The following is a 17,835-nucleotide window of genomic DNA, read 5'->3' as shown; positions in this document are numbered from 1 at the left end:
GGACAAGGATTCCAAATAAAGGCCCTGATCCTGCAAACTCTTAAACATGTGCTTAACTTTACACGGTTACTCCTGGGGGGCGTGGATCAGTGTTCATGTAGTGCTCCCTGTCACTACTCGGTCCAGGCCAGGGAAGCTAATGATCAAACCAGCTGACCAAATTCAGTGATGAATCCTGGTCATGTGCTACCTGAGGCACGTTGTGCATACACTAAAGTTACTCATTTGATTAAACTGCTTGTGAGTTCAGGGCCAAAGTTATGCTAAGATTCATTAGTGAGGGGGGGTGTCAGAGGAAGCAGTCAGAGAAGGCTAATAATAGAAGCTGGTGGAGGATGTCAGCAGGTTCTTGAGGCAGGCATAGCCTGTAGGTAGTCTTGGAAGGATTAGATTTTTGTCAGTAAATGTCAGTAAACGTCAGATTCACTGTAGACGCACACAAACCAATGAAAAATATTTCAATCAATAATAATTGGAATATATGGATAGGTAAAGTAAGAAAAGGCTGCTTGAGAACTTTAGAGTTGGATTTTAAGGGATTTTTTACTTTCTGTATTTTGACATGATATTGACAATTTGTATTTTAACCGTTATAAGGCTGTTATAACTTTTTGTATCTCAACACATACTGTAATTGAATAATTATTGTCTGACCTCCCCATAATTTCCTGCAACTGTAAAAATTTAAATAGATTAAAAAAAATTTAAAATGCTTAACCCATAATTTCAGGCAAACAGTGAAAATTAAAATTGATAAAAATGAAAAAGCTTAAAAATAAACATCAGTGATATCTGTTGACATTTTTTTTTTAAATTGAATTCTGCCGAGCCTACCTCTGGGGGGAAGAGGAGTAGGTGGTATCAAAAAGAGAGCTAAGGGTGGGTGAAATGGACACCTGGTCCAATAGAAAAGGAGCTGGGAGAGGTATGTCTGGAGGAGGAGGGGAGGTTTAGAGCAAGGAGAGAGAGGGGGGAAATGAGGGGAAGGAAACCTGGATCTGGAGGTCAGAAAGCTGGAACGCCTGTGGTAACACAGAATCCTGGAGCAGGGCGCATACTTGAGGTCTAATGCAGCAGTCTGACAAACCTTCCAGACTCACTAGCAACTGTGTGCTGGGAAGGTCATTCCATAATCTGTTGTGTGTGGCAGCTAGGGAACTGTAGGTGTGTCATAGCTACCCTGAGTTAATGATTGAGGTGCTCAGTGCCCCATGTCAGTTTGAGTCATTGCAATGGGACTGGGGCTGTTTCCTGGCTCCTACTGCCTGTATTTTGTTTGGAAAATGAGTTTGACCTTCCTGCAGACCTGCAAAAGGTAGAGGAAAGTGGTGATTCTTTCTGGTGGCCTCTGATAAGCATTAAGGGGTGAGTTGGGTCACAAATCATGGCAAGCACCCTTTTCTGGGCAACCACCACCACTGCTGTGGGTGGAATCCAAGCCCTGTGCTCTGGATCCCCAGTAGGTTTCAAGCCCCTGGAGCCTGAATGAAGTCCAGCCACTGCTCTACTCTTGGGGGTCTATAGGCACATTTTCAGGGCACAGGCCTTCTGTCTGGAACCAGCCTCTGAGTGTTGGAACCCACTGTCCAGACGCTTAGCCCCTCTGGGCACAGCACTGACCCTTCAGACTCCCCAGTACTTGAACATATCCCTCTCCCAGACCTCTACCCAAAGTGTAAACCAGCAGCTTCACACGTTTAACTCGCTAAAGAGTATGCAGCAGTTGTGAAGCAGTCAACAAACACACATTGCCCAATCTATTATCTTTATAGAATCATAGAACCATAGGGTTAGAAGGGACTGCAAGGGTCATCTAGTCTAATCCCCTGTCAATATGCTGGATTTGTTGTGTCTAACCCAGGGGTAGGCAACCTATGGTACGCGTGCCAAAGGCGGAACGCGAGCTGATTTTTTTTTCAGTGGCACTCACACTGCCCGGGTCCTGGCTACCGGTCTGGGGGACTCTGCATTTTAATTTAATTTTAAATGAAGCTTCTTAAACATTTTAAAAAAACGTATTTACTTTACATACAATAGTTTAGTTCTATATTATAGACTTATAGACAGAGACCTTCTAAAAACATTAAAATGTATTACTGGCATGCAAAACCTTAAATTAGAGTGAATAAATGAAAACTCGGCACACCACTTCTGAAAGGTTGCCGACCCCTGGTCTAACCCATGCAAAACAGATAGCGATCCAGCCTCCTTTCGAAAACCTCCCCCAACCTCCCTAGGCTGTCTGTTCCATTGCCCTACTGTTCTTACAGTTAAGGAAGTTTTTCCTGAGATTTAATCTAAATCTTCTGTGATGTAGTTTGAACCCACTGCCTCATGTCCTACTCTCTGAGGTAAGAGAGCCATTTTTCTCCATCTTTTTTTATGGCAGCCTTTCAAGTATTTGAAGACCGTTATCGTGTCCCCCACCTTAATCTCCTCTTTCCCAAACTAAACATATCCAGTTCCTTCAGCCTTTGTTTTCAGATTCTCCAGCTACTCCAACTCCCAAGATGTGAAAGGGTTTTGTTCTTTCACTAGGAAACCAGGGATCTGTTTGTCAGAATTTGAATTCTGGATGCCTCTGAAGAATTATGATGGTAATTATGAAGGAAAATAATAGTAAGGAAATGGACTGATAGAGGCTGAAGAATAAATAAGAGAATAAAGTTTACTTTATTATGTAAAGTACAGAAGAGGACCGAGCATACAAACCAATCAAACATCCTACGTGTCCCTCACTACCTCACCCTTCCTTTGGGAGTCCTTGGGATGTCATCAGTGTTCACGCAGGCAGGGTCCTCTGTCCCCTTCCTTACCCTGCCCCTGCAGCAGATGGCACTAAACTGGGAGGAGTGGTTGATACGCTGGAGGGTAGGGATAGGATACAGAAGGACCTAGACAAATTAGAGGATTGGGCCAAAAGAAATATGATGAGGTTCAACAAGGACAAGTGCAGAGTCCTGCACTTAGGACAGAAGAATCCCATGCACTGCTACAGACTAGGGACCGAATGGCTGGGTAGCAGTTCTGCAGAAAAGGACCTAGGGGTTACGGTGGACGAAAAACTGAATAGGAGTCAACAGTGTGCCCTTGTTGCCAAGAAGGCTAATGGCATTTTGGGTTGTATAAGTAGGGGCATTTCCAGCAGATCGAGGGATGTGATCATTCCCCTCTACTCAGCACTGGTGAGGCCTCATTTGGAGTACTGTGTCCAGTTTTGGGCCCCACACTACAAGAAGGATGTGGATAAATTGGAGAGAGTCCAGCGGAGGGCAACAAAAATGATTAGGGGGCTGGAGCACATGACTTATGAGGAGAGGCTGAGGGAACTGGGATTGTTTAGTCTGCAGAAGAGAAGAATGAGGGGGGATTTGATAGCTGCTTTCAACTACCTGAAAGGGGTTCCAAAGAGGATGGATCTAGACTGTTCTCAGTGGTAGAAGATGACAGAACAAGGAGTAATGGTCTCAAGTTGCAGAGGGGGAGGTTTAGGTTGGATATTAGGAAAAACTTTTTCACTAGTAGGGTGGTGAAGAACTGGAATGGGTTACCTAGGGAGGTAGTGGAATCTCCTTCCTTAGAGGTTTTTAAGGTCAGGCTTGACAAAGCCCTGGCTGGGATGATTTAGTTGGGTTTGGTCCTGCTTTGAGCAGGGGGTTGGACTAGATGACCTCCTGAGGTCCCTTCCAACCCTGAGATTCTATGATTCTATGATTCCTCTTACTCTGGTGCAAAATGGCTCTCCTTCCCCAGAGGCGCCAACTTTGTGATTTGCCAGGGGGTGCTCAACCCTTGCTCTCCCCCACCAGCCCTCACCCCTGCCCTGCCTCTTCCAGCCCCTGCTCCACTCGCCTTTTCCCACCCTGTTCTGCCCCGTCCCCCGAGCACATCCCCTGCCCCTGGTTTCCCCCGCCACCTCCTGCATGCTGTTGATCACTGGCAGGTGGGAGGCGCTCGGGGTGGAGGAGGCGCTGATCAGTGGTGCTACTGGTGGGTGCTGAGCACCCACTATTTTATTTTTTGCGTCCATGCTATGCTCTCTGGCTCTACCCTGTGAGTCCCTTTATAGACTCCTGCTGGTGTAACCTGCTTCTTTTCTTCTCCTCCTCCTGGTAGCTTTTTCCATTACTTCCAAGCCCCCCTCCCGTCAGACAAGAGGAGGAAGTGTCTTCTTCTAGCTAGAGCATACCCATTATCCCATGGTGTTTCTCTTTGGATAGAGTGCTGCTCACTCACCCATTGTGTCTGGCCTGGCAGCAACATGGCACACCCTGTGGGCTTATTCACGGTGAAGCCACATACATGCAGGCATTCCAGAACACAGTAATTTCATGATACAATTTCAATATTGCCAACCCTAAATGTTCAAAAATAATGAGTCAGGCTCACCAAAAATCCATGAGATTATATAAAAGTAATAAATCTGGTGTTTATTTGTCTTCTGCTTTTTTGAGCCTTTAGCGTGCCCTGGGGTCACATGTTGAAGCTTTCTCCACAGCCAGGAGGGCTAGAAACTTACTTTTTCTTTAAGAATGAAGGCTGAAATCATTGCATAGCCATTTGACCCCAGGAGCTGGGGCTTTCATGATGATTGTTTTCCTTAGACCTATGACAAAATCATGAGAGTTGGCAATACTGCAATTTAATAAAATCTTCTACAATTCAGAAGTGGTACAGACAAGAGGGTGCGTGACGCTCAGTACCCCTGGAAGATGCAGAGGGCTTAAACAGCACGTGCATCCAGCACACATACAAGCTATAAGTCAACCCTTTGCTTTTGACAAAGGAGAAATGGCCTGGGGTAGAGGGAGTATGGTTTATCATAAATGCTCATGTTTGCTATGAAGCTGAACCTCCATGCAAACCAGCCAGTGCAACCCCTCTAGACTGAACCAGTAGGGTCCATGGTGCCCACCAGCAATGGCTTGCATACCAAACCATTTATAACTGCCAACTACCATAAAAACTAAAGAATAAGTACTGGGCCTAGCAACGAGGTGGCTCCCACACATATCACAGTCCAGACTCAGCTCTATGCTGCTCACTTCATTCTGGCCTGCTGGCACAAAGCAGCAGTAAACTCTGTGGAACTCAGCAGTGGCAGATTCCCTTTGTGTAAGAGTCTTCTGGTGGTGAACGGCTGCTGTTGTAGCTCCCATCTCACTCCCTCTCAGATCCCAGCAAAAAGGGGAATGTCCAGGAGACAGCGACATGTCCAAGTCAGCCCTTGCCCTAGTGATCACCCCAGCAACCACAGTTGCTCATTAGAGAAGCCTCAGGGGTTGCAGCTGAATGTATGTGGGGGACCAGGCTAGCAGCCAGACAACTCCAGGATCAGGGGAGGGCATAAAGATGTCATAAAGCCACTGTTGTCAGCAACCCCTGCATCTTCAGCTGTGCCAGGTGTGGTTCAGTTCTGCCTGGGACTTGGTCCTGAATTTAGCCACTAGAATGTATGAACGGTATTAGATTGTTAGGAAGTGAATGAAGGCTCTTGCACCAGATCTACGATTGCCTCTAGGTTTTCAAGCTCTTATATTTGACCCACAGTATGACTTCATTGACCTGAGGCTTTTGTGATCTTTGTTAAGTTAGTATGCAGGAAAACATATATTTTGGTGTAGATTTAGTAGAATCATGTATGTTGAGTTTATTCTTGTAAATCAACACAACTCCCTAACTTCCAAACTGTAATTTATGTACACTGGATGCACTCCTTTCCTTGGAAAGGAACCTCCACTAGTGCTCAAATGGATGGAAAGCTTGGGTTTAAAAAAAAAGTTTGTATTCAGTTCACCATGGGTTTCAGGGACATGGCAGATTTACAGGGGTCATATTTCCATGTAGATGGATTTGCTTGAACTAATTCTCCTGTGTTTTATTCACAAACATGATTTTTTCCCCTACAATATCCATGCTTTTCTGGCCCCCAAACAACAGTCGTTGCCAAAGCAACAAAAATTCTCCTCTGTTAATATTTATGTTCTCTTGTGAGCCTGTTACATTTTTGCAGGGCAGGGCTGGAGTATGTTCTTAGTTTATATTTGTGATATTTTGCATAGTTGAATAGCTGGAGGAAAATCTGGAACAATTATATATGCAAAACAGGAATCCCCAAGCTGATATTTGAAATCTACATGCAAAAACACCACTTGTCAAATACAGCCCAGACACTGATTATGTAATTTGGATGGCTTTAGTGCTGAGCCCCTGGCTTCCTTAAAGAATCCAAATTTAAAAAAAATCGTGCGCAGCCTTAAAAAAAAATTGACTGTAAAGCCCTGAACTCTCCATTGGGAAAATCTATTTTTCCTGTTTTCCATTTTTAGCCATTCTCAGTTGGCTTGTTTGTTTGTTTTATATGCTTTGAGATTAAGAGCTCTAAGGTGTGGAACCTTCTAGCTGCCAATTCTAATGCAGAAGGTCTTTTTAGAGGCACTGCACCTCAGCATGGCTGTACATTGTGGGTGTTACTGTATGTTCACTATGTGTCCATTCTATCACTTGGCTACAGTACTATTTGTGCTGTAGTTTAAGAGAAGCATGGTTTATAAACTGTTGTTTCCTCTGAGTCACTTACAGCTATACATCTTCAGCACAAAACATTCTGTTTGCTTTTCTGGCAGTGCAGGAAAATAATCCAAGGTTAACAAAAGGTGTATGAAAGTCAGCATAAGGGAAATAGCAGAACTGAAATAGAACTCTTTATATTCACAGCATCCACAGAGGAGCATGTCTCTGACTTTCAGACTATCATGCAACTATTTATTTTAGTTACTATGTGAAAAGGTCAATAAACATTCAATAAATATTGCAGGAAATGTGGCTACGGTACTAGAGAAAGGAACACAACTAAGCATGTGTGGGCATTTAGGAAAGCTTATGTAACATTTCCTTTGCAAAATAAATAAGCCTAATTTCCAAAACATCACCAAGAATATCATCATTTGCATACGTTTCTTGGGAATAGCCTGCCAAAATTACTAAAAATATTCTAGATTTTGAGCAGACATTTTATACAGCTTCCTAATACAAAAAAAATTGCCCTTTTTTAGTATGTATATTACAATCATGCCTTGAGACCTCACTCAAGGATCAGAATTCCATTGTACTGGGTACTGTAGCTCCTCAGGAGACAGTTCTTGCTCCAAAGAGGTTACAGTCTTGGGCCCAATGCCTAACAAGACGTACAGATGTGCTTACTTTTAACCCATGTGCTTAAAGATAAACATGTCTGGAAGCAGAGGCAGATTAAACTTTTGTGGGGCCCTGGGCCAGAGCATGTGTGTGTGTGTTGGGGGGGGCCTCCCCACTCCTTCTCCCTGCAGTCCTCCCTCCCCTTACGCCTCCCCATGCTGCTGCTGGGGAAATGGGGTTGGGACGTGGAGGTTTGCTGCACTCCACCTTCCCGGCGCTCCTGCTGCGGAGCGGGGTTGGGGCACAAGAGTGCCAGGCGGGCGGAGCAGGGCAAGCCCCTGCGCCCAGACCCCACTCCCCGGCAGGAGCACCAGGCAGAGCAGGGCAGAGCATGGGGGTGCCCATTTTTCTGGGCCGGGGCCCTTGGCACGGACCCCATTGGCCCAGTGGCTAATCTGCCACTGTCTGGAAGTTTTTGCAGGACTGGGGTCTTGGTTATGACAAGATGCAGCAGGCAGATGAAACAAACAGATGTGAGCAAAGAGGGAGCAGGGGGTTGGTGAGGAAACAGTGAAATAAGCAACTTTTGCATTGCAAGCAGCAGTCACAGCTTGCCACCTGTTTTGGTATATAGTTGGTTCATACTCAGCTTATTTTTGATGACGCAGGATTTTATTTTTATCAAACTTTAAAAATTTAAATTGTGTACTGACTTGAGTTTTTGAATATGGCCATCTGTTTGCAAATTAGTGCTGATACCAAGAATGCATCACTTCAGCTCCTCTGTAAGACTTCAATGAACAGGAAACATCTTAACTCGTGAGATTCTAATGTACACAAAACTCTGCAGTGAACGTATGTACAATTCTCTCTCCAGGGGCTGGGCCTGGCAGAGGCAGTGATGGATCTTGCAGGGACTGGGAAGGCATGCACCACATCATCCAAAAGCAACCCCTCCAGACACCTAATAAGTATTGTTAGATGGCATCAAAGTTAGCCCTGTCCAGTTGTCCATGACCTAAAAGACTTGTTGATGACTTAGGGCAGGAAGGAAGGGTTAATAGCAGAAAATGTGCAAATACATCGTCTCTGTGAGAATGAGAGAAAGTATTTATACCATATCTTGCGCATTAATAAATTAATTACTCTCTTACACCAGTTTTATACTTGTGTGATTCCACTAACTTGCAGAAATGAGGAGTGAGGTGGGAGAAGTCCTGAGCACACATAGGCAACACACAAAGTATGCTACTCTAGGAACTAGTGTAGTTTTTTAGATTTTTTCAAAGCCCTTTAGGAACCTTAGCTACTCATCCTCCATTTGAAATTAATGGAAAACTGACTTTCTGAATAGTAGTAATGGACACATTGAGTTCTGTAGTAGAATTCTTATGATGTTGCAAGAGTTTTCAGCTACAAATGTGTACAAAAAGCAGAGTCTACTCTTTGTGTGCATTTGGGTGCCAGCATTCAGCTAGGGCTCAAGATAAATCTCTGCAAAAGTACCTGTACTCTTACCCTTCCACTTCAGTTCCTCAGCTCCCTGCCTCATGACCTTTTCAATGTCAGCTCTGGGTGTCCTAGAAAAAACACAGATAGCAGGGGTCCCACTGGATAAGGGGAGACATTATTCCACAGCAAATGATCCCAGAAAATGTATCAATTGTCACATGTCAAAACTTGGCCAAAATGATTTATTACTATTATTTAAGATGAGTGTGGTAGTGCCTAGAGGCTTTAACCAGGTTGGGCCCCTTTGTGGATGGGGTAGTAAAAACATAGTAAATGATAGCCCCTAGCTCAAATAATTTTACACATAACTCTTCTCCTAGATTCAAAATTAATTTACAGCTAGGGTCCAGTGAGAGGGTAAGTTATAAAAGGAAGCAGTATGGAGTTTGAACATTTTGAATCATGTAGCATATAGATGCAGTAGGTGACATGCCGGAAGTAGTTAAAAGCATGGTGGAAGCAATTGATTCCAAAGTAGTGTTACACATTTACACTAATTGTTACACATTCAAACAAAATGCCACTAAATAGCCACTTCTGCTTACCAAAGAACTTAGGTTCCTCTTTGCTGTAGTATGTGAAGGAGTGCAAAAAACAGATCATTGTGTATAAATAGGGCTAGAATTTGGAAATACAGAACATGGAAAGGTGGCTATGAGGTGTGCCCACTTCACCCCATTATCTAGCCATCAAGAGCCCTTCTGTGTCAACAGCATATTGCATAAGCTCCACATAGGACAGGTTCACATCCTCTCCCTGAAAGGAAGTGCTGGGGAACAAACATGCTCTGTACAATGTTCCCTTCTCTAATTGTAATTTATGCTGCTTCCCTTTTTACGAAATGTGATCGCCTAGGTTGGACGGGGACACATGAGCGTTGCTGGGAGCTACAGATGGGACTGAGCCAGCTGTGCTGCCAATATTGCAGGCAGGAGGAACCAATTGGCGTGTGGTTAGACAGAGGCAGCGTGTACCTGACTCCTGAGCCAGGGATTCTGGCCCTGATTTTCCTAACTGCACCCCAAGTCTGCAGATCTTTCGGGTTATTGCCTCTCGGTTAGATGGAAAGGGGCGCTTGTGGCCTGAACAATGTATTTAAAAGCAGAAGCATTTGCTTTATAAACCAGCCTGTGTTCCATCTGCGCAAGTGGTGCAGGCTAGAGCACAGCAGTGGGCTATTTATAAACAGAAAGCAACATCTTGGTATTCAACATTAGGAGAAAAAAAATGCTTCGAAAATACTGACAGCTGAATGGGGCTTGCGTGAAATCTGACCCATTTGCAGAGGGCGCTCGACTGAGCGGGGCACGAGGCTTGGCTGCAGATGTCGTGTGCCCGCGGGGCGGCTGCACATTAAGTCACTAACTCTGATTCGTGACTCTAGAGCTACAGCGTCAAATTCGGCCTCCCCCGCGCACGGAGTCGCGCCCGTTCACACGGGCAGGCGCTGTAATGCTCGGCGCGGCCCCCAGGGAACGCGCAGGGCCCGGCGCGTGCGTGTCCTGGCAGCGCGAGCCCTGCGGCGGGGACACCTGCCGCTGCAGCTCCACTGCCCCCCCGCGGCCTGCCACCGAGCAGCCGGCGCGCTGAGCATGCGCAGTAACCGCAGCCAAGCCGCGGCCCTCCGCGTGGGAGGACAGGGAAAGCGCTCCCGAGCGGTGTGTGGGCGGAGCCATCTGGCTGAGTGGGCGGGGCAGCGGCGCGGGTCTGCTGGGGGCGGGGCTAACGGAGCGGGTGTCCGACGCGCTCTGGTCCCGCTCGCTCGCAGCCTCACTGTCTATGGTGCAGCGCCGCGCGGGGTCCTCAGTGCCCGCCGCCGCCGGAGGGATGAGCCTGTGACCTCATCGGGAGTTCGGGCCGCTCGGGGAAAGGAGCTTGATGGAAGCGATGTCCCCGCAACAGGATCACGTCGGGCAGGGGCGCTCGTCCTCTGTGAGCGGGGAGTCCAGAGCCTCCGCAGCCTCCGAGAGCAAGAAGGTGGGAGAGCAGCGCACCCGGGTAGCGGAGAGCCCCGAGCCCCTCAAGCCCCCCCCCTGCAATGCACCCGGGTAGCGGAGAGCCCCGAGCCCCTCAAGCCCCCCCTCCGCAATGCACCCGGGTAGCGGAGAGCCCCGAGCCCCTCAAGCCCTCCCGCAATGCACCCGGGTAGCGGAGAGCCCCGAGCCCCTCAAGCCCCCTGCAATGCACCCGGGTAGCGGAGAGCCCTCAAGCCCCCGCAATGCACCCGGGTAGAGCCCTGAGCCCCCGCAATGCACCCGGGTAGAGCCCCGAGCCCCTCAAGCCCCCGCCCGCAATGCACCGGGTAGAGCCCCGAGCCCCTCAAGCCCCCGCAATGCACCCGGGTAGAGCCTGAGCCCTCAAGCCCCCGCAATGCACCCGGGTAGAGCCCTGAGCCCTCAAGCCCCCTGCAATGCACCCGGGTATAGCCCCGAGCCCCTCAAGCCCCCCCCCCCGCAATGCACCCGGGTAGAGCCCCTCAAGCCCCCGCAATGCACCCGGTAGAGCCCCGAGCCCCTCAAGCCCCCGCAATGCCCCGGGTAGCGGAGAGCCCCGAGCCTCTCTTGCCCCCCTCCCGCAATGCCCCCGGGTAGCGGAGAGCCCCGAGCCCCTCAAGCCCCCGCAATGCCCCCGGGTAGCGGAGAGCCCCGAGCCCTCAAGCCCCCTCACAATGCCCCGGGTAGCGGAGAGCCCCTCAAGCCCCCAGCAATGCACCCGGGTAGCGGAGAGCCCCGAGCCCCTCAAGCCATCCCCCCCAGATGCACCCGGGTAGCGGAGAGCCCCGAGCCCCGCATCCCCCCCAGATGCACCCGGGTAGCGGAGAGCCCTGAGGATACCCCCATAATCCTGAAACTCCCGAGCGGGCAGGGAGCGCGAGAGCCCTCATCTCCCCTCCCAATTCCCGGGCATCAGTGCGGAGGAGGAAGCCCTGCTTCCCTGTCCCTTATCCTGTGCCCCTATTCGGAGACGATGCGCCCCGCGCCCCATAGCGTTAACGCCCCTCCCTCTCCCATGGCAGCCCCGGCCCCGGCCCCGTCTTTGCAGGATGTCCCCGGACTCCCCCTCGGGTTGGTGCTGGCCGTGCGGTGCAGCGCGGTGTAAGGCTGTGGTTTGCTGGATCCGCTCTGTCCCCAGCTGAACAAGCCATTTATTTAAAGTAATCGCCAGGAAGACCCACGAAATCCAACCTGCCACACGCTGCGTCCCCAGAATGTGTTACTGAGGGCAAGTGGCTGACACTGCTTGTTTGAATCCAGGGGCATTTGTCACCCTCGGCACGGGTCGTTTCCCAGTGCTGTGTCTGCCTGCGACAGTGATGATTGCCGTTAGCTGTTTTCTCTAGTAATTTGCCATAATGATCCATGCGGTGTCTAAGGGAAAAGCCACGGGGTTTGTTTCAAAGGAGCTTTTGACATGAACGTGAGTGATAGTGGCACAAACCAGAGATGTCCGTATATGTTAGGTGGTGATTGAGCGAGACGCGGTTGATGGTGATTGTTACTTATTAGATCCACGCCGGATTGACTTGAAATAGCTCCTTATTCTGTAATTACTTTGCTCCTTGTCTGCGCGTTGTCTGGCCGGGGCCAGCGGGGGAGGACTCTGGATGTTGCCCTACGTGCTTTTAAATTGAAAGAAACAAGAAAGGGGTGTCCTAGGAAGAAAATAAGCGCTAATAGTGTTCCATCAGTTATAGGAAAATCGGACGTGGCTCGATATCCAAAGCCATCTTCAAAATCTCTTTTTACAGCTAGAGCTAGAGTTTGTTTGTTTCCTTGCTTGATTATGTTGGATGTTAAGTTTCCATTGTAATATACAGCCAGTTAAATTGTCTCTGCCATATTCTCACCACAATGTAAAATAGGATCTCCTTTTTCATTTTAGCTCTGCATATTGTGCATTATTTTTCCATTTGAAGCTCACTGAGAGAACCCAGGTTTCAGCGTGGTAGCCGTGTTAGTCTGTATCAGCAAAAACAAGGAGGAGTCCTTGTGGCACCTTAGAGACTAACAAATTTATTTGGGCATAAGCTTTGGTGGGCTAAAACCCACTTCATCAGATGCATGGAGTTTGGATAGGAATCTCTTCTTGCTTACAGAGTTTGCATTAAAATGTCATTAATTTCATGCAAACAAATACCTTTTCCTTAGAGAATTACACACAGTACTGCCAGATTGGTTCTTGGGATTATAATGCTTGGCTGGGTTGGGAATGCCCTTCATAAATCTTTCCAGCTCTAATTATATCAGGTTAGGAGGGGAGTGAAACCTCTTTGCTAAAGTACACGCTTGTATTCAATCTTGTGCTTAGGAATGGAACTTTATTGGCCACAAGAGCAGTGCGGAGCTGCAGGGCAGCTACAAATCTTAGTCTCTCCATAATGCTGCTCCACCTGAAGAAACAATCCTTATGGCCAGAAAGCTTGTATGTTACATCTCAATTGTAAGGGCAATAAAAAAGTGTTTGTATTTTCTGTCTGTCTGACAATGAATGCAACCAGACTGAAAGTGCATGCTGCAGTACTGTAACCAGCCACTGCTCTGACCCAGTTCAGTGGCGAAGCAAGTGAAAATGTATAGATAAAACAAGTATCAGGGGGTAGCTGTGTTAGTCTGTATCCAAAAAAGCAAGGAGTCCGGTGGCACCTTAAAGACTAACAGATTTATCTGGGCATAAGCTTTTGTGGGTAAAAAACTCACTTCGTCAGATGCATGGAGTGAAAGTTACAGATGGAGGCATCATTATACTGACACATGAAGAGAAGGGAGTTACCTCACAAGTGGAGAACGGGGTGATCTGTAACTTTCACTCCATGCATCTGACGAAGTGGATTTTTTACCCACAAAAGCTTATGCCCAAATACATCTGTTAGTCTTTAAGGTGCCACCGGACTCGTTGTTGTTTTATCTATAAAAACAATCACCTAGAATATTTTTGGCTACAATGAAATGTAGTACCAGTGAAATATCTGACACATACCATTATGGGATATCTACTACATCCCCTTAAAGTGGAACTATATCCTGTCCTGGCTGTTTGGGCTGTTGCTCTAATAGACACTTTCCATCTCTAAATACTATGATCTAAAATGTGGCCCCTGAGGGTAGGGTTTTTTTCTATTGTTCCTTCCCCATTTTCTGAATGTAATCTCTGTGCATATTATACCTTGCAACCTGTGAAAGCTGAAATGCCCTCTGAAATTAAGGGGGAGCAAGAACAATAGAATGATAGGAAGCTTCAAATGCTGTGAGATTCAAAGTATTTTACTACAGCCTCCTATGTGTAATGCAGAATTTTGGATGTAAATAATATAAAGTAATAAAGAGTGCATTGTTATTAATGGTGACCCTTTCCAAACACTCAAGGACAGCCCTTGCTAAGGAACTTTGCCGCCCAAATTCTGCTCAGCCTCTAGCCAGTATTGAGAGGGGGCAAGGATGCTGGTTAGCATGCCCACTTCCCACAGATCCTGACAGCCATGTCAGAATTCCATCTAGTGGAGGCACACAAAGGGCTGGTCTACACTGGCGGGGGGTGGGGGTGTCGATCTAAGATATGCAACTTCAGCTACGTGAATAGCGTAGCTGAAGTCAAAGTATCTTAGATTGATTTACCTTGGGTCCTCATGGTGTGGGATCAATGTCCGTGGCTCCCCCATCGACTCCGCTACCGCCGCTTGCTCCGGTGGAGTTCCGGAGTCAATGGGGAGCACGTTCGGGGATCGATATATCGTGTCTAGATGAGACGTGATATATTGATCCCCGATAAATCGATCGCTACCCGCCAATAGGGCGGGTAGTCTGGACGTACCCAAAGTGGGATATGTATGTTTGAAAAGAAGCAGCTTGTGCCTCTGGCTTGTAAATGCTGCAGATGGCATGTTGCATGCTAGGTGGGGGTAAGGTTGGTCACACTTTCGACTCTGCACATATTGGCCTTTGAGTTGATGGTGTGGTGACTTTTATAGGTCCACGTCCTTAGTGCTCTTTAAGTACTGCACTGGAAACCTGTCCTGCTGCTTCATGAGTGAGGGGGCTGCCTATGATCTTTCTATACTAGTTCAACAGAGGTGAAGGCCTGCCCCTAGTTTTGCATGGAATGGAATCTCAAATGAGGCATCGTTACTGCTTAGATACTATAGTGATAGATACTCTGTAAGTACTTATATACCTATGGTAATTATCTTACAGTGTGCATATAACAGAAGAATGGATGGAATCCTTCTTGTTACAGTGGGAGATAAACTCCCTTGTGTGCTGGTTACATATGAAATTATATGGGAGAGCAAGTTGGTATTAGATCAGTATAGAGACTGGTGACAATCTCAAAGATCAAAACATTGCTAATGCAAATTGAGAGAGATTAATGCAAATATGATATTTAAGATTAAAGATGTTAAAATGGCTTTAACCTCCTGACATGAACCCTCTCGAAATAACAGAGACTATTAGTAGCCACTAAATTACTCCTTCTTCTTATCATGACTGTATTTTACTCAGAGTCTGAATTAAGTTTACTTAGCAGAAATAGTTACGCTCTTCTGTGTTTCTCAGAACTCTGTTTTATCTTAAGTTATTAGTTTGCATGTAGTTGTCAAAGCAAATAGGAGTGTGTGATCTCTGTTGAACCACAGGGCTGGAAGGTGGAAGCTGCCTATGTTTTGCACCCAGCTTTACCGTCTACTAGTGTGTGACTTTGAGCAAATAGCAGAAGTTCTGCATGCATTATCTTCTCTAGATGAAAAATGGATATAAGTAGTTACCTACATCGGAGACTTTGTGAGGCACCGTCAATCTGTGTTCGAGACATTTGAAATACTTTGCACTTCTGCATTTGATATGGAAGTGCAAAGTATTATTGTTATGCTTGTGAAAAATCCTAAAACAGTTTCTAAACTGGTGTAAATTGGTATAGCGCCATTGACGTCACAGAAGCTATGCCAATTTACACCAGCTGAGGACCTGACTTTTGGGGGCTAGTCTACACATGGTTTTTGTGCTGGTTTGAGGATATTTGTTTCAAAACCAATATAGTTAAATTGATGCAATTGTTGTGATCACATGTATGGCTGTTGCTTACTGTGCTAAGGAAGGAAGAATTCAGGTGATGCAGAAACTTGTACTTGGTGGATATAGTTAAAAAACTAGGGAGCAATATTAGAATAAGCAGGGGCAAGTATAACCTCCCCCTTTCTCTGCCTCTTCATCCCCCTGTAAAAATAGGCAAATTCATTTTGTTGTTTTCTCTATATACCTACCAACACCCTGATTACATTGCTTGTATGTTGTATCCCTTTTCCATGCCCTTATATTCATTTATTTATTTTTGGAGTGTAAGCTCTTTGGGGCACGGTTTATATCATCCCATAAAATTGTGTCATGCCTAGCACAAGAGAGTCAGATTTTGGGGCCTTTGGGTGGTACTATAATAATATTACTGCTAATGATAACTGGAATCTTGGCTGCCTAGGGACACTTCTCACAATACACTGTTATCCCTGTAATGGAAAATTACTGCATATGTTTAAGGTGATATGAGTAATTTTAAGTCAAGTGAGGACTGAAAATAGCATATAGTTAAGATTAACTAAATCATTAATGCACTTGCTGCTTAGGAATGAGCCAGTTATATGGCATGTATTGATTTATGATAACGTAGTACTGTACCTCAGTGCCCAGCAATGTTGCTTTTGTCAAGGGTCCAGGATTAATGATTCTTTTTTGAGGGTGGCCATCCATGGGAAAAGTAGAACGTTATATGTCTGGAATATGCTGGAGAATAAAATGATGTCCCAGTTCCTGAGTTTCCTGGCCTTGTTTTTTCACTCCAAGGTAGTAGCAGTCCTCAGTTAAAACTGTAGTCCCCAGTACCTAGGAATTGCATGTGTCACATCTTGTTTTGACTCTGAGTTGCTTGCAGTATCTAGGTACAAGGAGAATGAGTTAAGGAAGCAGAGGCAGCCTGAACCCAAATTTCCTTTTTTATATTAGTTTAAGGCTATTAGAATCCTTTGTCTGCTTCTCATGCATGTGTCTAGCAGATTCCTGTGTACAATCTGTACTCACAGGTAAGCTCTCATTTATGCTCTGGTAGTACTTATGACTCCTTTGTCTCCTCTTCTTCACCTGGAGACAGGATAGTTGCATATTTACATTCTGTAGCCTGACACATGTAACGAAAGGCAGAGATACCTTGGAATCTAGCTGTGACCTGCTCCATCTATGTCAGTACATCAGGGAAGTGAATGCACTCAGCACAGTGAGCAAACATATCAAACACCTGAGGAAGGTGACATGAGACACATGCTTAGCGGATGCCTATTGTAACTCCTGAGACCCTTCCGGCCTTCCAGAAAATCCTGCCAGAGATTAAATTGAAGTTTGGGTGTGTGAGAGAGCTCCCCATATTCTTTCAAATGGTGGGAAGAAACTAGGCTTTAAGATGAATGTAAGATGATGGGATTCACAGCTTTCCCACCCGCCTGCATTTTGTTAGTTCCCCAAATGAGATTTTTGCCGCATCAATACTTCCCCAGTAGCCACTTGACATAGATAAGAACTATATGAGGTTTGTCAGTTTTAAACTGTCACTGGGAAAGCCCTGCACTACAGGAGCACAGACACAACTGTACCAAGTGCTAATTCTCCTCTTGCTGTGTTTGTATATGCATGCACTTGCCCGGTAGCAGAATAACTGGAATAAAGTAGAAGGGGAGGATAGCGAGGAAGTGTTGAAGCATTGCTGGCAATAGGACTTGCAGATTTAGCATTCGTTTTCCCTACAATCCCTTGCCCAATTCTTTTGTTAGTATTCCTCCTTCCCACCAACATTTGAAACAACATAATAGGTGAGATCTCCCTGCCAGATTTAAATTAAAGCCATAAGAGTTTTTGTTCTAGTGTAGTAGTATGACTGCTGACAGCACGTCTTTCCTTGTTCATAATTTCTCTTGCTGATCTTCTGTTTTCCTACCCCAACTTTCCTTTTAGTCTGTCTCTTACTGTACACTCTGCCACCCCGATCATCCTCTTGTGTTGATGTCTCTTTCTTCTCATGCCTCTGTAATTGTTTTTTCTTTAGTTCGCCCTCTTAAATGGACATTATTTTGAGGAAAGTCCTTGTAAGTAAATAAGTAAAAGTATGTTGCCAGTGTAAACAGTAACTCAGTAGTTTGCTAAATATGCACTT

The 17,835-nt window shown here is 46.2% G+C and overlaps 1 protein-coding gene across 3 annotated transcripts in view; it reads left to right on the top strand.

Moving 5' to 3' along the window:
• Positions 1 to 10,413: 10,413 nt before the first annotated feature.
• The window catches only part of ARHGAP20 (Rho GTPase activating protein 20), a 101,162-nt gene continuing 93,740 nt past the window's right edge, over positions 10,414 to 17,835 (top strand). Inside the window, exon 1 of one of the 3 annotated variants that reach the window (XM_039519232.1) lies at positions 10,414 to 10,626. In XM_039519232.1, coding sequence (XP_039375166.1) covers positions 10,528 to 10,626 — 99 coding nt within the window. In that variant the 5' untranslated portion in view covers positions 10,414 to 10,527. The remainder of the gene's footprint in view (positions 10,627 to 17,835) is intronic. The other 2 variants (XM_039519199.1, XM_039519215.1) reach the window with 2 other exon arrangements.

The sequence above is a fragment of the Mauremys reevesii genome, linkage group 1, assembly GCF_016161935.1.
Source record: "Mauremys reevesii isolate NIE-2019 linkage group 1, ASM1616193v1, whole genome shotgun sequence".
Classification (NCBI taxonomy): domain Eukaryota; kingdom Metazoa; phylum Chordata; order Testudines; family Geoemydidae; genus Mauremys; species Mauremys reevesii.
Note: the sequence above shows the minus strand (reverse complement) of the source record. Positions and strands in the feature narration are given on the sequence as shown.